Source organism: Dermacentor albipictus, chromosome 1 (assembly GCF_038994185.2).
Source record: "Dermacentor albipictus isolate Rhodes 1998 colony chromosome 1, USDA_Dalb.pri_finalv2, whole genome shotgun sequence".
NCBI classification, from domain to species: Eukaryota; Metazoa; Arthropoda; class Arachnida; order Ixodida; family Ixodidae; genus Dermacentor; species Dermacentor albipictus.
The window spans coordinates 53,853,190-53,880,637 of record NC_091821.1 but is presented as its reverse complement, the minus strand read 5'-3'; the positions used below and the strand labels follow the sequence as shown (position 1 = coordinate 53,880,637).

General features: G+C 45.9%; 1 protein-coding gene across 1 annotated transcript in view; it reads right to left on the bottom strand.

Annotated features, from left to right (window-relative positions):
* Positions 1–608: 608 nt before the first annotated feature.
* LOC135899343 (tachykinin-like peptides receptor 99D) overlaps positions 609–27,448 on the bottom strand; it is a 120,249-nt gene continuing 93,409 nt past the window's right edge. The window contains exons 3-4 of the mRNA XM_065428585.1: positions 19,280–19,370; positions 609–782 (exon numbers count right to left, since the gene is read on the bottom strand). Of these exons, the coding sequence (XP_065284657.1) occupies positions 663–782; positions 19,280–19,370 (211 nt within the window). The 3' untranslated portion in view covers positions 609–662. The remainder of the gene's footprint in view (positions 783–19,279; positions 19,371–27,448) is intronic.

Below are 27,448 nucleotides of genomic sequence, written 5' to 3'. Positions count from 1 at the left end.
ATACAAAAGGAGTCTTTGGCACACTGACTCAGATGTCATTTTAGTATCGGTGTCACACGTATTTACACTTCTGATCGCGATCGGGCCAATCCGGATCGAGCTTGATCCGGATCGGGTGTTGCTACACGGTAATTTGTGATCGCAATCCGAAAATCACGATCAGGCCTCTTGATCGGAATCGCAGGCTGGCGCCTGCGTCATCTAGCGCAGTATTCTGAAAACGCTAAATACAAGAAGTGAAGGCAGCTCAATAAAGACGTTTACAATTCTTTTACCAGCAATAATAAGGTGTAAAATTGAAATGTTGTCCCAATCTAACCATATCTTGCAAATCTGAATTTGTAGCCAATAGATTATGCAGTTCCCAGAGTTGCTGACGATAATAACTCGATCCGGAGCGCTGGTACCGTGAAGCAGCGACCATTGTTGACCACGATCAAGAAATCCGATCCTGATCGGCCCCGATCATGATCAGAAGTGTACGTCTGACACCGGCATAAGACAGTCAGTGTACATAGCGCATATATTTCTCCACTCATTACATCATGTAGGTACAGAAGGCCCAATGACACATATGAAAGGATCGGCCTTTATTTATTCATTTTTGTTCACGAAGGAAATGGCAAGTGATGTTATGGGACAGTGTGACGCGGGAAACATGTCTAGTACTTTATTCGGAATGAAACCTGGCTGATGATCGACGAAGCCATGAATGCGCTGTCTTCAAACTTTCTCTTGAGGCAGCATGACATTCTCGCCTTGAACTCCGCGCTGAATTTCTCCTGCAGGTAAACAGAAGGAAAAAAATAGACACAGGGCATCAGGCGGAACATCAAGCGTGAGACAACGTGACATGCGCGACAGTCAGGAAGCGAAAATGTGGAGGTGGCGTACAATAAAATAAATAAACCCAAATAAAGATAAGAGAGAAAGACAAGGCTGGGGTGCGAAAGAAAAGAGACGGAAGTTTTCCTGTATTGATACCTTTTCCGACCCAATACTGCATCTCTTTAGTCTGGGCACGCGTTTCTCACAGGGGTCGTATAACGGGGCGTGGGGACATGTGGAGCGGCTACCGTCGGACACAGAAAGGCAGGGGAGGGGGGGGGGGGGGGTGACATGGTCCCAGATGAAACGCCTCGACGCACGCGCGCGCCCGGAAGTAGATCACTTTCACAGCTTCCGGAATCGGGGCCGAGCGTGCGACCCCGCACAGCTCTTCATCGCGGCAGCGACGGCGCTTATGACATTCCCGCGTTAAAGTGTCTCGCGTCGCAGCAGCCGTGTCCTCACTCGGATCACATTGCGCTGCCCCCGCGCCAGCCGCGTATTGCGATCCCTCGCACTCGGCGGTGCGAGAGAATTTGCCCCGCAGACGCGATGGTGTCGGGCGTCTGTAGCGAGCCATAAGACCTCCGGCCGGCCCGCCGCAATCGCGTCCACCCCGCCCCTTCCCGGTGCGCCGGCTCCTCGAGGAACGTGAGCCGTCCGCTAGACGTGGTCGCGCCATTCGGAAGCCGAGGGCGTGAGTCACGACTCACGTCACTTTGCGAAACCCGGGAATGTGTGCACAGACGTTAAGCCCACCCTTTCGGGTCCACATACGTTATATTAACTCATTTTTCAGCTTTTAATTTCTATGCTTCCATTTCTTTTTCTTTCCAGACTGCTTTCCACCTCTCGGAAGGCACTACCGCCCCCTTCTTGCCCTCATTCTTCGGGAGCCATAGTACGCTATAGGGATGCATGGGGACATGCGCCGACGTATACATCACGCGTGCTCCATGCACGTCGCATAGGTGACACAACAAAAGGACCCGTAAGGCAATTTCACTGATTCTAGCTGCCCTGCACGAGCACCGCAATTAGAAAGACGCGGCACTACTATAGTGTCAAACTTTCCCGTTGTTGCATGTGGTGGCGCTTAGTTACAGCACTCCTGTAGCTGCACATACTTCTGAATACAGCTAAATCTTGTTGCAGGTATAGTGATTGGGCTCCACTTCTTGTGTTCAACGGTGCATGCCGCTAGCCGCTGTACTGGCGTGACAATATGGCAGCCCTCCTAGCACTTCATCAAAGTCATCCATATACAGGGCGTCCCAGGTAAGTTTAGCCAGAGTTTAATAATATGCGAATGCCATGTAGCTGGACAGAACCACGGTAATGTTGTTTGCCATCACTTGTAGATACTCAAATTATTTTTTCATTCCGCCTAATTAGATAATTACTCTTAATGAACTATACAACACAAATATTATTATTATATGAAAAGTGTCAATGATACATACGTATCTTGACACTTTTGACATTGAAACTCCCTATACCGCTTTTTGTTGCTCAATACGCGCTCCATAAAAGTGTTTTTCCGATCGTGAAAGAAGCCCGCGAATACACGCAAATTGCCTCGAGCGGCCAGTCTCGCGGCAATCTTGCATGCATTTGCGGGCTCCTTTCACGCTCGGAAAAACGCTTTTATGTAGCACGTATTGAGCAACAGAAAGCTGTTCCGGGAATTTTACATGTCGCTCTACAATTTTCTCATTGACACTTTTCGTCTAACTATAATATTTGAGAAGTTAATTAATTAATTAAGACTAACTATTTAACTAGGCGGCATTAATAAAAGAATAATTTCAGTACCTCCAAGCGACGGCAAACAACATTAACTTGGTTCTGCCCAGCTACGTGGCATTCGCATATACTTTAACTCTGGCTGAAGTTAGCTGGGACTGCCTGCATACTAGAGCTCCACGGCGCTAAGAATGGCGCCGCCGTTGTTGCACTGAGCTGTGCTGAGAGATCGCCGTGCGCGGCGGTGTTTGCGGCTTGTGAGCAACATTCGCTGGTATACTTTCCAGCTCGCTGTGTTCCCACGCACACATGCAAACACATGCGCCCTTCGACGCAAGCTTGTCCCTGGCGGTAACGAGCACAATTATATATGCTCGCGTGACGCAGCTTATGCGGGCCGTTTCAAGCGAACGTGGCTCGCATTAACAACACACCCGCGTGTCGTGCCAGCAGCACGCTCCAGGGGGCCATGTATTAATAAGATAAGCGCGTTGTACGTTTATGAAGCTTTAAAACACGTGTGATGGGAGTTATGTGACCTCTACTTTAGTCTGTTAATGGTTTGTGGCCACCAAACCCCCATGAGTTATGAATCCGCCCTCCCTCCCCCCCTCCCCCCCCCCCCCCAATTATAGTATTGAGTCTTCGTGTATAGTAGGATGGCGAGCCGTAAATGTGTCGAGGTTTGTGGCCACCGAATTCCAGCATAATGTGTGCTACCTTAAGCCGATCGTGCCCGCAGCATAGTGGCGGATGCTTCTTCAGTCGAGGCAGGACGGCTTCCTGCCCGCAATATTCGGTATTTTCGCGCTTGTTTCTCAGTGGTGTCACAAATGAAATAAATAACAACGGGCATCGGCGAGCTATACGAGCCTACGTTTTACTTTAATATACGCCATATGAAATTCCGCAAGCAGGCTTTCTTACACATCTCATTGTCCGAGCCGAAATTGCCGCATTCCAGAGAGCAACATTGCTAAACATGAGACGTGTGCTTTGGAAGCTAATTGCACGGTGCGGGTAATATGACAGGGTGGCAGGCGTCGTGTCAGCATTCCGGCCTTTGATGCGTTAATTATAATTCCATAAATAGAAAGGAGTTCCGCTTAGCGAGAAATATGTACTGGGGTGCATGCAGCTATCATACGCCCTCTTAATACTGTTGTCAGATATGCGGAGTATTAAGACGTAAATGTAGCTGCTAGTTAAACAAGAAAAGCAATGTACTTAGCACTTAAAACTTAGAACTCAACAAGAACCTTACAGGTACAATTATACAGAAGACCAAAATAGTGGTTTCACCCCAGCTTAGCTAACGTAAATGTTATCCAAGAGGCAATCAAAAGGACAGAACGAAAAGACTTGAGGAAAACCTTCACAGATGGAAAATGAAAGCCAAATGTGTTCCTGCCCGCACATATGTTTGCGGGCGATCTGATCGCTCTGTAGATCGGCACATGCGACGCGTCAAACAAGAACGACTTTCTTCACAGAAGGGAGGTGAGGTTATAAAAAAAAGTGATTTTTTTTTTTTCGAGAAAAGGAAGGATACTGTAGAGGTCGATTTTGTTGTTCCGTTTATAGGAAGTTGGGAACAGTTGGGTTCCGATTAAAGAAAGTATATTTTATTACAGTGTTTGAATGGAAAACCTACCTATTGAGAACAAATTCCGTTTAAGCGACATTTCACTTTACCAATGTTCTCGTGTGTATATATATACATATGTATAATTTTAACCACAGCGAATTTCCATTAATTTATCGTTTCTTTACTTCATTTATTAAGCACAGGTAATTTCCCCTATGTTGTCCTTGGTGTCAGTGTTTGTTGGCTCTAATGATGTGACTATATACATATATACATACATATATATATATATATATATATATATATATATATATATATATGTATGCGCGTGTGTATAGCATTTCGGCATTAACATGCCCCGAAACCCTATCTCACCGAGCGTTTCGTTTTGTTCTCTCGTTCATTGTTTACGCGGCACTTCGACATAGTACATAATAGCACTTCGGATCCTTTCTTTTGCTGTCTAGTTTTGTACTCCGCAGCTGTTCAAGAACGATCACGTTATGCGCGACGGGCTTCAAATGCAGCCGGTGCCCCCTCCTCGCCTCCGGCAACAGTTGGGCTCGCCACGCCGGCGATATAGGCGTTGCGTGCTCGCGCTTGGACCACCGTGTACAGCTCCGGCCGCTGGAGGTTGCAGCGCGGCCTGCTGCTGCCGAAGCCGCGTGGTGCGGTGCGCACCGAGCGGAGTGCGCGGCAGCTCTTTCTTCAGACGTAGGCTGTTGCGCGGATTTGGGTCAGCAGCATGCCTTTTCAGCTTGCACGAAGTCGGATTTTCCCTTTGTTCTTTTCTGAGTGCGCTCGCTATGCATGCGAGGCCTGCTCGAAGGTGGGAGGGAGTAGTTCGAACACTGCACTAGTGGCGGCTGCTATTCTTTTCGCCCTGACGTGTTTGTTTTCGTTGGCTTCTTTCCCATCAATCTTTTTTTTTAAGTTCTTTTGTTACTGCGCGCGCTCGGAATCGCGCGCGCGCTCTTGAGTACGAAGGGCGCAGACCAGCTCTGCGGCCGGGACCGCGCTGTGTGTCCGCCAGTCTCTCTTTTTTTTTCTCTCTTTCGAACGCTGGAACACTAGCCGAGGAGTGCTGCTTCTCGAACGCAGCGTTTATTGTCGTCCTGTGCGTAGCTGCGTGCTTTGCATTCCCATTGGACGACACGCCACTGCTTTACCGCGCGCCTGCTAGCCGTCACCATGCATGGGCTCCTGTAGTTTTCATCTCAAATGCAACAATAAGCCACCGAGTGCGCGCACCGTGGGGCGGCTCCCAGCTGCCTTTTGCGTTTATTATATGATTATACCGCAGCGATGCCGAGACGGCGCTTTGGTCTCCGCGCGAGGCTTAAGTTTGAGTACGACCACGATGGAAGGGTACGACTGCACGGAATAAGCTGTGGCGATGCGGTTTATGGGGACGGACACGGTGTGTTTACGTTCGCTGCGCTCTCGGTCCTTCCTGTCTTGCTACGATTGCCACAGTGAATGTATGGCGTCTAGGATACGCGTTCAGAGGTGTGAGTGTGCGGTATCAATATTCTATACGTTCACATGTTGCTTCCTGAAGGGGGAGTTTTACGTCCCTTGGCAGTAGACCGTAAATGCTAGGCAATAAAGTCGTCAAGCTTGCTTGCACTACGTACATCAGCATTCTTGCTTGTTTGTCGTTTCGATACGACTGTTCGTCAAAGGTAGTTGTGAATATCGAACGAGGCGGTAAACTATACTATTCTCAGCATATAACGTGCATGATCGCGACAAGCCACTGAAATTGAACAGCCTTCCTTGTGATTTCGCATCGATGGAAAGCGCGCTCCATTTTGATTTCACGATAAGATATAAGCTTTCGTATTCTATTGTCCACAGGATTGGTACCGCATGACCGAGAAGGTAAAAGGTATTGTGAGGAGTGGTATATTTCAGTCTGCGATTGCAAATGTTTTCCAGGCCCCAATATTTGCGTCGTGAAGTATCGTTCTCCAAGTTAACTGAACTTGGAGGAAAACGATCCAAGAAACTTGCGAAACAACCACCTTATTGACGGTAATAGCATGGTGTACGTAAAAAAAAGAAAACGAAAAAGAAAGAAAAAAAGGAAACTGTACCACTTGCATATAAGCGCATTTGTGTAAAGCCACGGCTGCGTACAGTTTGCACGAGAGCATTCACTCCTGTCGCTCTATAGTGGAAATCTCCGAAATGAATATGCTGCATTTATAATCCAGCGCAGTGTCAGCGTACCTTCGCTTCACATTTCCCATTTCATGAACGAACGAGGATTCGGCAAGAGCAGAACAACTCTACAACGAGAAATGCGATACTAACAGCATGCATGGTCAGAAGAACATCGGATAGAATATATTGGTTAAAATCGCCGCCTTATATACCAATATTTTTTTTTTATGTATGACGCTTCATTAAAAAAAAAAAGGACTGTCATATTTAGGCCCCTCCCGTTCTTGCAGGTAAGCTATCGGGACTAGGCGGGCATAGAGACGAGAAAATTTTCGCCTACAAGTTTGCTCAAGATATGCTAATTATGCTTTGAATCACTTACCTTAGAGTACACGCTGTATTTGCGAAATTGAAGTCGAGGAGTAGTGAAATCATACCTGCTTAAGACAAATCCAAATCTGCTAAAAAAAAATGTCTCGGCGTCCCGATTAGGATTGTCCTGAACTCTTATAGGCAAGCTTTTAGGAAACTGTTAACTAGGACATCAATGTATCTTGTTGAACAAGGAACATATGCGCACATTGTTAGGAAATCAGTACAAAAGGAACATGATTTTTGTCTCTATATGTTAAGGAGGAATAGAATGAAATAAAAAGAGAAGGCAGGGATGTTAACCAGAAATGCGTCTGGTTGGCTACCCTATTCTCGCGGATGGTAAAGAGGGAATAGAAAAATAAGATAGAGAGAGAGTTAAATTGCGATTACGACTATACGTGGACTTCATTTAGTCCCTTCACCTCTTGATTTTCTGAACCTGTAACGTTTCTTGTACTGTTACAATTTTAGAGAGCAGGTCTTAGGCGCCTCTTCCTGCGTTGAGCGTCAGCCTCGGCGCCGGCGTAACCGACAGAACGAACGACCCCACCGATGGACGAAAAAAAGAGCGAACGCGGTGCGCAGCGGATGAAAGACGGCGACAGCGAAGAGAGCGCGAGGAGGAAAGCGGGGTGCCGCACGACATGCGCTGCACGGCGGCTACACGCTACGAGATGGCGCCGTGGTTGCACGCGCCGTCGCCCGGTCGCCGATGACGTCATTACTAAGGCATGCGGCGAGCGCGTCCAACGAAGCGTTGGTGTGGGCTTCGGACCCACTGCGCATGCGCTACTTCACCTGCGTCGCCGCCGCTATAGAAAATGCGCTCCGCGCGTGCTTACGCTTGCTTTCTGAATAATGAGCGACGCAACCGGCGAGAATGCTTCATCTGCCGCTGCTGCTAAACGAGCTGGCTGCGATCAGAGATCACCTTGTTCTTCAGAATCACATTCTTTGTAGGGGTGTGCGAATATTCAAATTTTCGAATACGAATCGAATACGAATAAGGCGAAAAACTGTCTTCGAATATCGAATCGAATATCGAATATATGTGTAGTAGTCAAAAATTGCAAAACGAGGTAACAATAGCTTCATTACCCTTTTAAAAATAACATTGCATTTTACGAGGCTGCTTCAGGTTAAAGAGGCGCTCATTATAGGTAATGCACTCAGGTAATGTCGGGTAATGCTTCTGTCAGGTAAACGCTTGTTACAGATTTTCGCGAAGGAAAATTGACTGCTCAACTTGTTCAGAAAGTAAGGGCTCTCTATGCACTGTGACAACATTTGTCCAGGTAACATTTTCTAGGTGCATATTTTATTGCGCATACTTACATAGCCCGAAAGTACATCATATATTGTTATGAAAGAGCCCTGGAATAAAGCTTGGTAAAAAAAATTGAAACTGATCATGTCTCACGGGCCTGATGCAGATAGACTGGAACAGAGCGTACACATTCATAGTAAGGTTCGTTTCAGCACTTAAGATCACAGTGCTGTAACACTGTGTCGTCATTTTGTACCTTCTTTTGTCCCTGTTTTGTGTTGCGCTGTAATCGAACCTTACTATGAATCCCAACAAACTGGCCCAACTTGCCATCTTGACGCAGAGCATACAGATAATGAGCGGATCATGTGAAGCTCTCAGAGAATAAACATGTTTTTAGGAGAATGTGAAGCAAGCATTTAATTCGGTAATAGCTAAATTATTCACAATCTGCCCGAATATTCGCCGTTTCGACCATTATTCGGCCATCCTCGAATATTCGGGAATTTACGAATACGCATTTCTCGAATCGAATACGCTTCGAATAAGGAAAATATTCGATTCGTATTCGAAATTTCGAATATTCGCACACCCCTAATTCTTTGCCAATATATATAGCGGACTCAAAACACCTACGCAAGTGCGCTCACATTTCGCGTTAGCGAGTATCGTGATCGTCGGTGAATTTTTTAAATAATAGTACCGATATGCGAAAAGGCATGGTCTCCACCACTTTTGGGCGACTAAATCTGTTTTATTTTCATTTCGATCATACAAGAACATGATTTTTTTCCAATGCTTGAAGGGGTTTCTTACTTATATTGTGACATTATGAGGAAAGTGTGCGGGAGCTAACCAAGCTCAGAGTTCAAAATACTAAGTGGAATGCGAAGTGATTAATTTGTTTAGCTTAATAATTAACAAATAATTACCAAGTCATTGACTACGCCCGCAGCGCGCCAGCAAATGTAATAATAACACCAAACTTATTTTGTAAAGCTTCTCTAATCTTGCATGTCTATCATGCTGCGAGTCCTCCAATTTTCATTCAGTTATGCGGTCTGCACAGTCGAAAGCATGACGCTGGCCCCATAGTTGTACAAACGCTGAAACGGGGCTTTTGTGTTTCAGTTTAATGGACACGAGGTCCAGTAACATTTAGCTTTTATCTTTCCTTCAGCTACCTTTTTGATTATTATTAACAATAATATTATAATCCTGCAATCATATATAAACGCCACACCAAAAAAAAGAGAAGCAGGATAGCGATTGCTTTCTGAAAATGATACCATGCCCACTCACTTGAAAATGAGAAAAAAAAAGGTGGGGGAAGATAATGGGAAGCGTATAAAGAGAGGAAAACAACTTTCTGGGTGCACAGATACACTCCACGTTTCAAGGGCATAAATCACGACTTCCACGATTAGTTTTTTGGTCCTCAGACCTCTGCTACCCACCATGGCTTCTGCAGGCGCCGAAAACAGAAACGTTAATCGAAGAACTTAAAATAAAAACGACGTTTCCACATTAGCAGCGAAACAATTAACGTTATATCAATTGTTTGACAAGTACCAGGAATCTATTCACGTCTACATGGAGGGTTCTGTAATCAAAGAAAGTGCAACTGCAGCTTATGTTTTACAATCCTTACAGGTAGAGTACGCTTGTCGACTTGGACGTACGTCATCACCAACAATAGAGAAATTAGTGGCAATTCTCCAAGCCACTTACTTTATCAAAACATATGAGGCACCAACAAAGTGGGTAATTTGCACGGACTTCTTATCCGCTTTAGCATGTCTTGAAAATATTGATGACAGCCAACCACACGCACGAATAACGCAGTACTGAATACGCTAATGAAACTCATGCTAATGAAAGAAAGCATGAAGTGATATTACAATGGGTCCCGGGACATGCTGGTATAGCAGGCAACGAATTAGCTGACTCGTTGGCAAAATCGGCCCATATAAGATGCAGAAATTCAACTCATCATTTTATCACCAATGGTCACGAAACGCACATTGAGAGTGCTAAAGAAGAACTTGTCTATGTCAACGTGGTTTGGTGAAAATACTAAGGAATAATTTTTCTACGAAGGCGACCCTCAACTCAAATACCAGCTGGATGTAGAACTTTCGAAAAGTGCCTAGACCCTAATTCATCGACTGCGCCTTGGGACAGCATACACCAAATATTTCCTATATGGCACAAAACGGGCTTTTTCTCCGGCTTGCTCCTGTGGCCACGGCAATGAGGATGTTCGCCATCTACTTTTTTTTTTTATTGAAGTGAAATGTTAGGAGAGGTTGGCGCCTTTATGGTGGCACCGGCTACTCCTTGTCACTTGGCAAACGAAACAAATTTACGTAAAAAGGTGAATAGTGACACAAAACATAACACTCAGTAGAACACTGGGTGAATAAAAACTATACGGTCCAACAGTACATGAGTCGCAAAGTTCTGTGCATTAGTTCAGTCCACGTACACATATATAAAGACAGATGTTTTGAACAGCCAAAACATACAGCACATGTAATACACTGCAAGTACAGAACAGAATCATACATATCGCGTAAAAGTTCCGATCCTCACATAAACCAATTATGGACCACGAACAACATTTATGTAACTCATTTAGCGTATTCGAATATCGGGTACCTAATATTTTCCCAAAATGTTGGTGTCCTCCAAAAACTTTTTCAGAGCAAGAAGTGCTCTTTTTTGAAGGCCCGCAGTTGGCCATGGGCCAAGTATCTTTTTAAGAGTGAATGGTCTTCTGTCTAATGTACCCAAGTTAGCTTGCAGTACCGTTCTTTGTGTAGCGTATTTCGTGCATTCGAGGAGAAGATGATGCACATCTTCGTCTGGGTGGCCACAAGAACACTGCGGACTAGAGACACGTTTTATTCTGCACAAGAAGTGTTTCGTAAATGCAGTACCAAGACGCAGTCGGTGTACCAATGTTTCAAATTTTCTGTTGTCTCTTAGAGTTTCCGGCATTGATAAGTTTATACAAGGGTCTATAGAGTATAATTCCGAGTTTTTAGTTTGCTGGTCAAACCAGGTAGTTTTTCTGAGGCGACAAGAAATCTGTCTCAGGATCAGACGGACTTCACTACGCAATAGGGGAAGATTGGTTGTCTCTGCGTTATTGTGCGCTCGATTCGCAGCTGCATCCGCTGCAGTATTACCGGGAATATTGCAGTGCCCAGGTATCCATTGAAATGCAATTACGTGGTTCATTGCGTTTGCTTTAGTAAGTAAGTTTTAGTAATGTGAGAGCGGCTTGCGAATCGCTAAAGATAACCCATTTTTGCGAATGGTTTTCTGATGTTATGAAACGCAAAGCACACAGGATTGCAAATAGTTCTGCCATGGTGGAAGATGTCTCCCGGGATAATTTAAATGTTTGCTCTAGCGCTAAATGTCGAATGACGAATGCTGAAGTCGAGGAATTTTTATGACACGAACCATCTGTATAAACGTGGATGTACTGGGGATATAATGAGTAAATTTGGAAGAGTGCTAGTTGCTGTGCGGCTACTATGAACACGTCTCTCTTTGATGTAATCCCGTCAACCGATAATTCTATTTTAGGGCATGTTAACATCCAGGGAGGGTAACTAACATCCACTTTGCATAATTCAAATCTTGGTAACAATGCTCTATGTTCTCGAACAACATCGTGAATTTTGCTTTTGTTTCTTTCGGTGAGCGCGAGGTTTAATGGATGCTTCTCATGTTGGGTTAAGATGCGATAAATATGTCGGCATGTTTCAACCGTTCGTATGACTGGAAATGGAGGGTGACGAGCTTCAGCAATTACTAAAGAACACGAGGTAGCCTGCGGAACCCCAAGACACACTCGTAGCCCCCTTGCTAGTAAACGTTGAAGACGTTCCTCGGAAGTTTGCGATAATCCATGGAGAATAGGGGCCGAGTAAGCAATTTTTTGTTTTATGAGTGCATTATGAACTTGTAGTAGCGAAGAGACTGATCCTCCCCTCGTTGTGCCAGCGAGTCGCCGAAGTACGTTTATTACTGCGTTCGTCTGCTTTTCAATTGCGCGGATGTGTGATGCCCATGTTAGCTGGCGGTCAAGAATAACTCCAAGAAATTTATGCTCTTTCACAAACATCAAACTTTGCCCGTTAAGCGTAAATTGGAAATTATTCAGCTGTCGTCTAGTGAAAGGAAGTACGGCTGTCTTTGCGTATGAAAGACTCATGCCTCTTTCTTTTAAAAAGGTGTCGATACTATCAAGACCCTCTTGCAGCGTTCTTTGAATGTCTTGTATATAAGATCCAGAGGCCCATATGCAGATGTCATCTGCGTACAGAGAATACTGTAGACCAGACGGTAGTTTTTGTGGCAAGGCTGCCATGACACAGTTGAATAAAAACGGACTGAGAACGCTGCCCTGGGGAACGCCCTGCGTGATGCTGTGATAATTACTTTCTCCTTCAATTGTTTCCATAAATATTTTTCTATCTTTCAAGAAATTTGATACCCAGCGCAGCGTTCGACCGTGTAGGCCAAGCTCTAACATACCAGCAAGGGCGTGTATGTGACTTACAGTATCGAATGCTCTTTGAATGTCTAAGAATACTGCTATTGTCACATTTCCGCAACTTCGTTCATGTTCGACGCATGTGGCTATGTCTAATACTGCATCCATTGTACCCCGATTTTGTCGAAATCCGGTCATGTGGTCGGAAAACACATTTGTGTGTTCACACCACCATTGCAATCGACTGTCTATCATCTTCTCCATTAGCTTGGAAAAGCAGCTTGTGAGACTGACGGGTCGGTAGGAGTCAAGGCAAAGTGGGGTCTTTCCTGGTTTTAGCACTGGAATTACCCGAGCTAATTTCCATGAATCCGGGAGGGTCTCTTTTATCCAGATATCATTAAATATCTCCAAAAGAGTCATATTTCCTACTGGACCTAGGTTCTTTAGCATCACATACGTAACACCATCTGGGCCTGCGGTTTTCTTTGTACGGCATGACGAAAGAGCACTTTTCAATTCATTTAAACTAAACTCACAGTCAAGTTGAGGATGTTGTGACATAAAGCATGCACGAACCTTCTGGTCTGCTAGTGTTGTTGAACTTGTGAATTGTAGGCAAGTAAACGGAATTCCTGGTCTGGATATAAGTTTACAGAATTCGTCAGCAACAGATGTTTCCGGAGTGCTTCGAGCTACGGCAAGGGCTCGGAAGGGATGGCTCTGGCTAACTGGACCAGTAAAAGATCGCACAACAGACCATATTCTGGGAACTGGAGTAAACGGAGACAATGACGCGCAGTATTCTCGCCATCTTCTCGTTCCTAATTTTTGTAAGCGTCTGCGCGAGTTTGACTGAATTTTCTGTGCCATCTTGTAGTCATCTAGCTTTCCACTGCGGCGGTAAGCCCGTTCTGCGCGTCTTCGAATTGCCCTTAGGCATTCATATTCCCCGTCGACTGCAGCGTATTCATTCGGAACAATGACTTGCTTTGTGCAGATCTTGTAAGACTCACACAATATATTTGCAAAACTTTGAAAGTTCGGGTTTTCACCCAATGAGTTACTTAACTGGTGCCGAAAACTTTGCCAATTAGTATATTTTGAGTAGCGCCGGGTCCCCTCACTCCGTATGAGGCGATGTTTTACCAGGATCGGAAAATGATCACTGCCGTGCGTTTCTATGTCTCTTGACCATTCAACGCCATCAAGAAGGTCTTGTGAGCAGAGTGTGACATCTATACAGCTTGAGTAACGAAACCCCCGCAAGAACGTTGGAGAGCTGTCATTTAACACAATCAGGTTACTTTTTTCTGCGGCAGACTCTATGATGCTTCCACGGGAATCGTTATATTCACTACCCCAAATGACGTTATGTGCGTTGAAGTCTCCACAAACTATCACATGTGAGTTCGCGATACCAAACACGTTCACCAAGCTGTCTACTGATATTTTGCTAGAACATTGCAGATAAAGACTAATCACTGTGACGCTTGTATTTCTAAAAGATATCTTGCATGCTACGAACTCCGGTATATTTATATCGCTCGACTGTATTAAATAGGACGGTAGGTCTTTTCTCACGCATAACATCGCTCTGCTACTTCCAGCAATGCGCGATGATTTATATATAACATAGTTCGAAACACGAAAGTCATCTCGTACGCCTGCCTCCTGTATACACAAAACAGGAAAGTTATGTTGAGCTAGTAGTTTGCGGAAATCAGCTGATTTATTTCGAAGGCTATTAGCATTCCACTGAAATATGAAAACATTGTTATAGCGATTATTCATTGTAGGCCTGCAGTGGAGCTGTTGGTGGTTGTGGAAGCACCAACGATTCCATAGAAAGCAGTGCTTTTACCTCTGGAAGGGTGTTTGCGTGTGGAATGGCGCTGAGAATTGCACGCGGAGCTGTGAATAGCATGGGCAGGATCATCTGTGCCACGGGTAAAGACGCGTAATCACCAAACGACGCTGAAGCTCCATGTGTGCTCGAAGCAGGTCGCTGAAGAGCGGACTGAGATGGTCGCTGGGATGACAGGTGTGGTTGAGGCGAATGTTGAGGTAGTTGTTCAGATGTTAGGTGACGTTGCCGTGTCACTGGCAGAGGGCGTTTTTTAGAAGGTCGGCGAAGGTCACTCGAAGCCTGGGCAAGATGAGTAGTGTTCTCTGGTGGTGGATCGTGTCGCTCGCTGTCAGAGCGTTGTCGACGTGAGTGCTTTAGAGCTGCAGAATAGTTCATATTGACCACTTGTTCTTGTTCTCTGTTGGCAGTTGGAGGCGCGCATCTTACAGCATCAAGGTTGGGGGGTGGCGCATTACGAGGAGGTAGCCTTCCGTATTTCAACTCATGTCTGCGCAACCTTGAGGCAGCTCTGCTCTGAGGGCACCCGGAGAAGGAAGCTGTATGGTTTCCGCCACAGTTGGCACACTTTGGCTGACACACAGACTTGCACTCTGAATGGTCGTGGTCTTCGGAGCATATCTTGCAGCGACGTGGACTGCGACAGTTCTTCGATAAATGTCCAAATCTCTGGCAGTTGTAGCATCTCAGAGCAGGGCCGTGATATTCTTCTACGAGATGACTCGTGAAACCTAAATGCACTCGTTGCGGCATTGGTTTGTCTTCTCTGAAATGGAGAATGACAGTTCTCAGAGGGCGTGATTCTACCGCTCCGTCTTCTTGGCGATTGTAGCGTGCCTGACGACGGGCAGATGTCACGCCAAAATCCTTCAGGAAGTCAACCAGTTGTTCTTCTGTATACTCAACTGGCACATGGCGTATCTTGCCAACATTCTTGGTATAAGATGCCGGAATGAATGGTTTGACTCCCAAACCAGCCACTTCGCTCATCGACAGCAGATGTGCTGCAGATGAGACTGATGTAACGTTGACAGAAAAACTTCCATCTCTATTCACGCGGAATGACTGTACTTTTTCCTTTGCCGCGGCGACAATTTCCGACGCAGCGCGGTTTGGATTCACTTGCCAGAAGTTGAGTCCTTCCTGTGAGGGTCGAAAAACAACTGGAATTCCCTCAGGCCGCTTCTTTTTATATGTTACCAAGGAGAACGGCGTTTCATCGCAGTCTATGTCTTCATCATCACTTAGCTCATAGGTAGATGTCTTGTCGTCGTCAACCCGTGGTTTCTTGGCTTCACTTTCGCCTGTCTCAGCCATATTCACTGAAGGTGCGCTTGAAGGTAGGGCAGCGTTGAAAACTAGCGTCGCCGGCTTGATGACATTGGGCGCGTGTTGAGGCACTTCGGAGTACGGCGCCGATTCTGCGGCACTCATGCGCCTAGGAACGCGCTGTCGGACATATGGCTCGTGCCGGTGTTCTTTACTGCCCACCGCCGTGGCAGGCGTAGATGCGCTGCGGAGCGCAGCCAAACCACGCGATATTGTGCGTGATTTTTAGCACACACGAATCCCACGGGATATGTGTTCTCCCTGGACAACAGTGAAGTCTCAACACAGCACTGATTCTTCGAAGAAAACAGAAAATAATATCTCACCGAAGAAGCAGCGGCCGCTCGGAGGGACTTCTTCTTCTTCTTCGCCATCTACTCCTCGAATGCCCCATATACGAGATGCAAAGACGGCAGCTAGAAGAGCTGCTGTCAACTGATCCTACCAACTTTTCTCACTCGCAAGATTGCTGGGCCCATGGCCATCAAAGATAGCACAGCGAAAAGCAGTTTACGCACTTGAACATTTCTAAGAAGAGACAAGCATCCTTAACAGGTACTAGATATCGCACTGAATAGTCACACGATGTTACTATAACTTGCTTCTATTATTTGTAATTATTAGCGCTTGTATCTTACGTGTTATACTTTTTTATTGCATAGCGTGCGTGCATTATTTTAGCTCTCTGTAATTCCTCATCTGTTCATATGCTCATCGCAGTCTACATCACGGCCGTTTGTGTGTGTTTGTGACTTTGTTTACAAACTCATTGTGGTGCAACTTGCATTTGCCTTTTATATTGATATGTTCATGGGGGTATAGGACTGTGTGCTGTGGATTTCTGACCCTATGACTTGGTTTCTTTGCATTTTCTTACATATATGTTTTATATTGTTGCTTCCGCTATGCAAAAGGCGTAGCTGTCACCATTATAAGGTGACCACGTCGCTTTTTTTATTTTCATTTCAACAACAACAACAACAAAGTCACTCTACAACATTCATGTGGCGCGCAGAGTATCGCTACCAGCGTCAGCAGTGGCTCGGTACTGGCATGCCATCAAGGAACCTATTTTGGGTCGCCAGTGGCAGCGCCAATAAGCACTACAGACGGGAGTCCAGTCCTGTCGTTGAAACGAATTCTAGTGCAGCTTTGTGAGCCTCGTGTCAGGACTGGAAGACATGCTTTGTCATATCTGTGCTTAAACCAGGACGCGCGGCAAACCTCCTGAACTCTTATTGTCCCATCTTTCTCTCTCTTGCCATGGGGGAACGTCGCAGGAACGCGTGGGTTATAAGTCAGTGCCTTACTTACCTACTTCGTAGGAATGGTTTCTTTCCAGAATTCATGGGGGTTTTCGTCAAAATAGTTCCTTTGTGATGAGCAATTATGCTTTCCCCTGCGCCATAATGAGGTAGCATTTCCCAGCATTAGCGTGGTACCCGCATGTCGCGCCATCCTGGTGCATGAATAGTGCCTGTTTGAGAACTTGAGCGAGAAGAGCGGGCAGCTTGACGACAGTTAGTTTGACGGTCATTTCCCTTGTTGGAACGCTGCAATGTGGTTTAGCTTTGAGGATGATAGTTTTCATCAAGCAGGGATAGTAAAATCAGCAAATTAAGATATGGTTATTGTGTCTGCAGCTGAATACAGCCATAATTTTGACTTCTGCCATGTTATGCTTTGGCCAAGTTGGGTGCGTGCGTAATCGGAACTTGTTTATCAGTAAACGATTTTTTTAGAACGTGCTATAGAATTAAAAAATAAAGTTGCCGTGGTTTATAAGTTACAACTCATAACAGGAATGTTCCGAAATGGTTCATTTAATTCAGCAGCAAGCTTGTCTTTCTTTCTTTTTTCTTTTTGTGGAACGTAACGAAAGTTATCTGGTATTTTTCTACGATAGGCTATACCCCAACGCATAATCTGTGCCTTTGTGCGCCTTCTTTGCGGTCGTTCGAGTGCGTTTTGTGGCACATTCCACTGGCAGAACAGCAGCGGAGGCAAAGAGCAGAGAGGAGCAGAGCGGTATAGTGTAGCCAGAGTGCGACTGCTTGCGCCCTCGCTGAAACGTTCCATGCGCTCCGAGAGCAGGTGCGAGGGCGAAGGTGTGGCACGTGACCCAGAATGTTTACCTTTCTACGGTGATTATTACGCGAGCTTCGCTGCTGGGCCGCCATTGTTGTCGCACACTGAACCAGAACTGCCAGAATGGCGGAAACACGACAAAAATAAAAGTATATGACGCGTTTGCGTCGCGTGACTTCCTTCGCACTCTGCTGTTCACGCGGGAGCAAGCTCGAACTACTCTCGACTGCTCTCGACATCGCCAGACTGCTCCTGTTCTGCCATTGGATCACAGCGCTCCTGCTCCTGTTCGCCCATTGGAACGCAGCTACACTTAAGAGAGCACTTTGGGGACATTTTTCAGTGCTCCTGTTCACCGAATCGAAAGCGCCATTAATATATGAGTGCTTCACTCGGTTACCTCAAATGCCTGTTTCAGTTTCGCATTAATCTTAAGCAGTCCAAAGAGATAAAAGAGATGCTTGCAACGCGAGATTAATTTGAAAATTTATGTTTAATCAGGCGAAATGCATAATTCCCGTGCGTGCCGAGAATGGACGAATGTTGCGGAATGTTAAAAATTTAAGGGAAGATGCGGGGGGGGGGGGGGGTACGCGGTCAACGAACAATAAAATAAAAAATTATAAGAACAATAAGAGAACAATTATATACACGATTACGGCAGAAATTAGTGAAAGAACGCTCGCGCGAAATACGGTTTCGCTTCGTGGAACGAGTGTTTTCTTTTTTATTATTTGGTTATCTCTTTCTTTCTTTTATTTCTGTCCTCTACCAGCGAGTGGGCGTGGCATCCTATTTAGGACACACTTGCGTTAGCCCTGTCTCTTTCTCTCTGTACGCATATGTTTACACGAATGTTAATAACACTATTAGAATTTTTGCGTTTTTTCCATGAAAACAAGTTTCAAATGAGAAGTTTTGACGATTCGTATTAAGAAAAATTCGAATACGCTTGAAAAGCGCTCAAAGAAGAAAAAGATGAAGCACGCAACAGTAAGGAGTGGATAAAAAATACCATGAAAATATAAACGTATCATTCATGCTGGCTGTATACTATAACTTATTGTCAACAACTAGGTGATTTCACGTTGCAGGACCCTGTAAGATCCTTTGCGCATAGGGGCGGCGTCGTCGAAAATGAAATTAAATAACGCGATTCCAATAGCGAAGACTTCGTGTGTGGGTTCAACTCAATTATACAAACAAAACGAAATAACGAAAACAGAATAAACAGCTCTGTTGTCATAATATCTGATTTGCTGAAGAAGCTATGAGTATACTAAAGTCCCACGATAACTGTATCTCGTTGCTGTAACTGTTTCACGTTTCAAGTTCAAGCTTTGTTTCCCCGCCAAGCAATTGCGTTACGCAAAAGCCAGTGACAGCATCTGCGCCTTTTCTCAATAGATCAGAAGATGAGCAGAGTTTTACGCAAGGAGTGGTATAGATAATGCGAAAGTAGGTATTTCACGTAAACACAAATATACACGTTATTTATTATGTACTTACGCTGTATATGGCGTAGATGAAGGGATTGTAACAGGAGTTGCTCATGGCCAGCCAGTGCATGCAGAACCAGATGACGTTGATGTAACGATACCTGAAACACATTTTAACATGCATACATTAGAGCACTGAAAGGTGACAGAGAAAATAAGCAAATGAACACAATGTGTGACGCATATTAACTGTAGAAAATACGGAAAGTGCCCATATGAATGGGGCACGAGCAGCAATATGCGTGCGATCGACAAAGTTGCGAATACAGAAGGCGCCGCAATACTGAAGGGATAGGCCGCCAGAAAGAAAAAAGGACAATTTTGGGAAGGATGTCCAAAATTGTCCATTATAGCTTTGCTGACTGCTGTATCACATGCTTCGGAACGCAAGGTAAAAAAACTTCTGTGGTTTTGTCGCAAAAGTCGTTGTCGCTCTCGTTCTAACTTCTGCAGCATTGTGACTGATTAAGTTGGTCCCACAGTGTCTGCGATCGGTGTGGTCTCCCCATTTGTCACAACTCATGGAAACCGCATGCCTTCCTTAAAGGTATCATGCTTTGGGCCTATAGGTGCATCAGGCAACGCACTACGCTGTCATTTGCGCATGTATATACATCAGTGTTTCCACCGCTTTTAGCTTGTTCAAGAAGAAAAGTCGTGACAGTCGAAAGACTCGCTGTGACTAAAGCGACGAACGTCAGCGCGGACAGGTCGGAGGAGGATGGGTGTTGCTCGGTGCAAGCGGACCTAGCCTTGCGAAAGTTGTCGGCAATTGCTCCGCCTGAACGCCATTCACCTACCTAACGCGATACGGGCTGAAACGCTTCGCAGTCCGGAATCGGTGCGAACCAAGAACCAAAAGAAGGAGGAGACAAAAATACAAGCGCAGGCGTACCGCAGCGCAACGGTACCGCCACATTGACAGTAGGGGGAAGAATGCGCTGCTCGAAATGCTCACGACCATGTGCAGAACGTGCGACTGTCGGCGATGGCAACGCGAGCTCCTCTGACCTTTCGGAGCAACCGGCAATGAGACAACACACAGCGTGAGGCAATAGTTGCGCCATGTTCCAGTAGCTATCCACGGGACGAGATACTATCGCCAGTACCCGTTTACGCAGGCTTTGCGAAATGATTTTTATTTCCTCTCGATTTCCCTTTCTCTCTCTCTTCCTCTCTCTCTAACGAAGCATGTTCCGTGGAAATCCTCGATGGGAATTGTATCAGAAAGAGGAGAATCCGAGGGACTCGATCTTGTTTCTTTGTTTTTGTTCTTTCTTTTATTTTTTTTTAGAAAGCGCAGCTGGAGCTGATATAGGATGACTCCAAGGGAGCAGATATGCAAGTTGCTCGGAAAGAGAAGTTCGCCTTGGAGTCCGAGCATTTTTGGCGCAATCACTAGCTACTTCAAGTCAGTTGACTACCAGCCTATGGCAGTTGGCAGATACTTGGGTGCATTAATCGTCAATTGGTAGAGCTGTTACATTAACTAAATAATGAGTCGATACAGTATGCATGGTAAAGCAGCTCACCATCGCACATGTGTAAACAGGTAGGAACGGCACGTGGGCTGGGCGCGACGCCACTGTACAGGCTCCCACGGTTCGATGAAGCACACTACAAGGGTACCACGCAGTGCGGTGCTTCTGCACATGCACAAGCGAGTCGGTGTGGCATGGACTATGGACGCGCCGCCCTTATGCATGCGCGCACGAATAGGTATACGCATGGGGCAAGTCGCACTACCACAATGCATGAATTTTGCACGCTGAATTTAGCTGAATTTCAACAAAAATGTGCAAATATCTTACAACGCTTGTTTTCATTAAAGGTGAAAGCATCAGAAATAATTATATAAAGAAATGGCACTATTGGAGTCCTGAACCAAACTAGTTTACCGCACAAGCTACGGCCGCGAATGCCACAGGAACAGTGGAAGTAGTCACAAAGAGGTTTGCAAGTATAATGGCATTGACTCGTGTAATACCCATGGAAGCAGAGTACATTTCGAGAGCATCGACCAGAAGCAAGTAAGGATTTCGGCCACGGCGGCCGCATTTCGATGGGGGCGAAATGCGAAAACACCCGCGTACTTAGATATAGGTGCACGTTAAATAACCCCAGGTGGTCGAAATTTCCGGAGTCCTCCACTACGGCGTTCCTCATAATCAGAAAGTGGTTCCGGCACGTAAAACCCCATAATTTAATTTTTAATTAAAGCCAGTAAGAAAAGCTTTAGTGTTGGATAAACATGACACAGTGCCACCACCTGCCACAGCATATAAGCCTTCAGACGGCACAAAATTAGCGCTCGGCAGCACGTGCGACCTCAAAGAGTCAGTAGGCTTTTGGCGACGAACCCGCCCCGTTAGCGTACTAAATCGCTGCCAAATAAAGAGGCTCTAATTATCGCTAACCTTTAGCAAATGTAAGGTCTCTTGGGGCATGACGTCGCTATACGCGTGGCAGAAACGCGAATGCCAAGGTTTCAAGCATGTGAAAAGGCCACTGCGATTTTTATCCCAGGCTTACTCCTTGAATTTGAAACGAACCAGCTCGACTCTTCCTCTGTTTTTCTCAATGTTAAATCGTATTTTAATGACACACCGAAGACTAATTATTAGCTGTTCCTAGATAACTCAAGTGCCATCAGTATACTGCCGTCCCAAAGATCATATCCGAGAGCACTCTGCTGCTATGCGCATTAAGATGCGTGTCCGTGTTCTCCTTTCCGTAAGTAAGGGTTGTGTTGTTTTTATCCATGCCAAACAATATCGTTAAAACTGCAGGCATAATTTCTGAGGTTGCAGCGGGCATCTAAACCAGTATTATCTAATATTAAGTCTACGTGTTATCTCAGTTCTATGCCGTGCTTATCTGCTCGCGCTGACTGATCGATCATGTCGATAACTGAGAACTGCCGCCGCTGGAGCCAATGACGGCAACTGTTGACTCGGAATAGAAATGGCAAAGTAGTGCCGTCTTATTATGACCCGAGGCTAGTTGGTGCATATCGACCAATTTTCCGATCGGAGCGTGGTAAGATACAAGCTACTTCCTTCTTGTTTTCGCTTGTCAGCGTTTCTTGTTTCGCTGACAAAGCATAACATACTCGTACTCTACGCTGACACAGCAGGTCGATAGCCCCTGTTACAAAACTGTTATCTGCTTGTTTACAAAGGTTTGCTCGCTGTTCCTCGTTTTAATGGATGACTCGCCCACAAAATGTGTGACTCTTGCGGAAGTGAAGAATCTACCGTACGCCTTTTGGATCCCCGGTACGACGTCGAGCGTGAATGTTTCCCAGCAGAATTAAACCAGCTGCACACTCAAGGCCGTTTCTGAAGCGACTATCCGTGGACCGCGGCCGTGCGCGTTACTGGCGCAAAAGAGACGAGAGCACTATTACAGTGCCACAAGTCGACAGGTATCCGCGATCATTTATAGATTTGGTGCGCATCTTGAAGTGCGCACGCAACTACTTGGTGCTTTTTCTCTCCTATTCTTCCTATTTTATCCCCTTTCCCCAGCACGGAGTTGAAAACCGGACGTGCGTCTGGTTAACCTCCCTACCTTACACATCGCTTGTATTACTTTGTATTACTTACTTGTATTACTTTGTATTACTTACTTAATGTAGGTGACCAGGTCGTCGACCTGGTCACCTACATTCAACATGAGAAATGCCGTAAGCGTCTCTGCGCGTCTTTATTCCTCGACGTTAAAGGGGCGTATGACAACGTTACGCATGAAGCCATCCTCTCTGCTCTCGCAGAGGTAGGAGTGGGTGGGCGGATGTTTCAATGGATACGGAGCTATCTATCCATGCGATCCTTCTTTGTAAGCACGGAGGAAGGCCATACTTCTCTACATTATAGCTACCGCCGCGTCCCCCAGGGCGGTGTACTTAGCCCCGTGTTATTCAATCTAACACTAATTGCTCTCCCTGAGCACGTGCCAGCCACAGTCAGGGTATCAATGTACGCGGATGACATCTGCATATGGGCATCTGCAGTAACACGCCTACAGCTGCGAGCGAGAATCCAGAAAGCCGCCACACAAACTGTTCTCTACCTTCGTAATCGAGGCCTGGAAATTTCCTCAGAGAAATGCGCACTAGTGCCATTTACGCGCAAACCCATGGCCAACTACAGTGTAATGATAAATGGCCAAATAATACGACGGGTCCGATCGTACAAGTTCCTAGGTGTAATAATCGACAGGGACTTGTCATGGAGCCCACACGTATCATACATGAAAAAACGGTTAACAGGCATCTGCCACCTGTTCAAGTTTTTCGCTGGCAAGACCTGGGGAATGTCGCCAAGTGCGATGTTGCAACTGTACAGGGTGCTTTTCCTAGGATTTCTGCGATACAGCTTGCCAGCAATAAACAACACTGGTAAAACAAATCTACGCACAATACAAAGTCTTCAGGGTCAAGTGCTCCGGATCTGTCTAGGCCTGCCTCAGAGTGCTTCAACAGTGGCTACGATAGCAATCGCTGGAGATCACCTTGTCAAGACCCACATTGAAATTGAAGTGCTCAGGACCCATATAAGGCATCTGACCAGGACTCCTCGTCACCACTTGGCCTCCCTAACAGCGGACAGACCACACACATCTTTCAGCCGGACGATAAACGCATATGACGAATCATTGCCAGCTTGTTTTACCCCGGCTGCGAGACCTTCGATTCCTCCATGGTGCCTCGCTCAACCAAAAATCAACCTCACAATACCTGGTATCTCGAAAAAAGCTGATCTATCATCGCCAGCCCTTAGACAACTCACGCTACTACATTTGTACGAGAACTACCGTGATTCTACGCATATTTACACTGATGGATCTGTCCTTCCAAGTAGCACCGCGGCGGCAATCGTCATACCGGCGAAAGCTACAACAATCAAGTTTAAGACGACCCACGCGACAACATCGACGGCAGCAGAGCTCGCAGCGCTCTTTACTGCCCTTCATCACATTGGTGATGAACCACCACATAAATGGACAATATTCTGTGATTCGAAGGCGGCACTGCAGTCTCTACTGTCACCTCTACGACGTGGACCACACGAGCAACTAATATTCCATATTACAGAGACTTTGCAACATATAAGTGAAGCAGGCCATGAGATAACCTTTCAGTGGCTTCCAAGTCACTGCGGGATTATCGGCAATGAACGGGCGGATCACGCTGCCCGCTCAGCCCATACTGAGGAGCGCTGCGTCCCGATTCCTCATTCTAGACCTGACGCAGCACGGAAGCTCCGCCTACTTGCTCGGCAGTGCACCGCGTCGCAATGGAATGAGCCACATTTAAGAAACACGCGACTGTACTCACTTGACCCAACATTAAGTCTTCGAGCGCCATCACAGCTTCGCCGTAGAGACGCCACGCTTTTATATCGACTTTGGTTGGGCGTTCCCTTTACTCAAGCCTATGCATTCCGCATAGGGATGACCGACAGCCCAACCTGTGACCACTGCGGCCATGAAGAATCAATTGGCCATATTCTGTGTGCCTGCCCGCAGTACAGTACACAGAGGGCATGCCTTCGCCACGAACTTGACAAACTGGACGACCAAGCGCTATCCGAAAACAGAATTCTACAACATCGAGAGGACCTACCGTCACAGAAGAAGGCCGTGCAAGCGCTATTGCGCTTTTTGCGATCTACCGGCCTGAGTGAACGACTTTAACTGGAACGCCTTTTTGTGTGTGTGCCTCCATGTGTGCGTGTTTTTTTTTTTCCTTTTTTTTAAGCGTTTTCCTCTCTGTCATCTTTCTAACCCCTATCCCCCATCCCCAGTGTAGGGTAGCAAACCGGAGACTCATATCTGGTTAACCTCCCTGCCTTTCCTCTTCATTCTCTCTCTCTCTCTCTGTATTACTTTGTTTTTTCCCACTTTCTGCAGCGTCGCTCTGAGTGGTTCACAAAATCCTTCAGGAAATGTTGTTATCCTTACATTCTCGCTTCCTCAATGCGTGTTGTACATAGGAAATAGCGTGAAAATAATGTTTTACTGTGCGTCAACAATATGCAGAGGCTCAGCTCGCCAATACTAATTACGGCAAAATTTGACTTTGTAAAAAAATAGAGGCTCTGCGACGAGGCAAAAGAGAGGGATGGTGGGCAAGTAGGGCTGCGCACATTCGGATTTCCTTCTCGTGTTTCTTCTTATGTAAGGATATATAACATTTCCCGGCGGTAGCGGCAGTGACTTACCTTGCAAAGAAGATTTTTTTTGGCCTTCCACGTGCTTTCCCGACTTTAAAAGTGTTTATCAAAAGCTCCCATCCACTTTAGTTTTCTGAGCTTTCGCGCAAAATTTTTTTGAGAGTGTTCAGAAGGAAGTTTGTTTTTATGTGGCTACAAAGAGGGACAAAAGGGAAGGAAAGACAGGGAGGTTAGCCAGTGTAAATACTGGCTAGATACCCTGTTCTGGGGAAAAGGGTAAACGGAATAAAAGGAGAAGGAGAAGGAACTTTACGCAAGTGGAATGGGAAGAGGCCAGTAATATAATGACATGAACCGTTAGTTATGTGTGACATGCAATATTGTGCCCTTTGTGACAAGCCTCAACAGCGAGGAACGTCAAAGCTGAGCGGCGACGTGAATCGCACAGGGTGTCCAAGAACGCTGCCCTAAATTCCAAGGCAACCAACGCTAAAAGCGTTTCGTTTATGCTGTTGTGTTTTCGAATTACTTTTAGAAAAGTGGTACAGGGTCCCTGGTAACTGCGTTTGCATCGGATGACATATTTAGTGCTCTATCCCAAGTCAACCAGAGACCTAAACACAGGATTAAAAAGCATTCCTGCCCCCCACCCCCAACCCAACAGAAATGAAGAGAAAGCTCATCCAACGCGGATCGTGCAATCTATGTGACACGGTTGATGAAATGTTATAAATTTACCCATGTCATTCTTGCGTCATTGGCCTAAAGAAGTATTCCACGCACGCGCATGTGCTCTCTCACCCCTGTGCTATGCAGTGTAGTACATGCGGCGACCATCTCAAAGAGCTCGTTGGCACGCTTCAACTATGCGTGTTTACTTCCCCTTTCCCTTCCCTTAGGGCAGGGTAGCAAACCGGAGGCTTTAACTCTGGTTAACCTCCCTGCCTTTCTCTCATTTCTCTCTCTCTCTCTCTATGTGTGATTGAGGTCCAGTTGTAGAACTACGGGCTCCTGTGCTTGGGGACCAAGGCTCGGACTCACCATCAGGCACGTAAATAATTTTTTTTTAAAAGTGCGAGCTATTCGGTACGACAGCAGCAGCACCCAACAGCCATGGTCAGGCAAGTCCGGGGGAGTTCGCAAAGACAGCCTTGCTTTAGAAAAGTAGAAAGCTGCAGCGTTTACATATCTATCGATTGGAAAGACAACAACTTTGCGAAGTTGCTTCGCCCAAAAGTTTCACTACCGAACACTATCCGAGCTTCATCTTTTAAAGGGATAGTAACATGAAAATTTTCTATGCCGCTTTTTTTTAATCACATCGCTGTCATTCCCGTAACTACAGAGTCGTACCAAAATACCCTGAGCGCACACAAAAGGTAAATAAAGAATAGCTCCAATTATATTCTCCTCTAAGGTGACCATTGCAAAATGAGCGCCAAATGGAGCGCGGCTTCTTGGTGTAGGGTTCGTTTACAAGTTACCTCCGATTGTCACGAAAATCGGAGGTAGTGGTCCCGAAGCACTGACGCAGCCCGGTCCAGCAGTCGCAAGCCACACAGTGACTGTGTCTCCCCCAAAAGCTGAATACAAGCCGCATAAACTATTCTTTGCTCTTAAACTCTGCGCTTCTCTGCATCCCCCATGTGAACCATTATAAACTTGGTCCTCTGTTGTTGTTGTTGGCATCAGCAGAATTCATGGCTAGCCACTATGGGGGATTGTCGTTGTTGTTGCTTAGTGAAATGGATTAAGTAACTCTCGGGGATCGGTTAAGAATAGGGTGATGACTTTCGCTTCTGTTAGAACGCGCAGCACCCTTCGTCTTTCTCACCTTCTCTTCTATATTAAGCTTTCATCTAAAACTTTCGACAAGATGATCACAATACGACTTCGACTAATGCACTGACACACGCATCAGTGATACCACGTCACCCTCCAGCCACTTCCCAATTTTAGTGATGGATAAAGATTATTTGTAACCATACCCTATACATCAA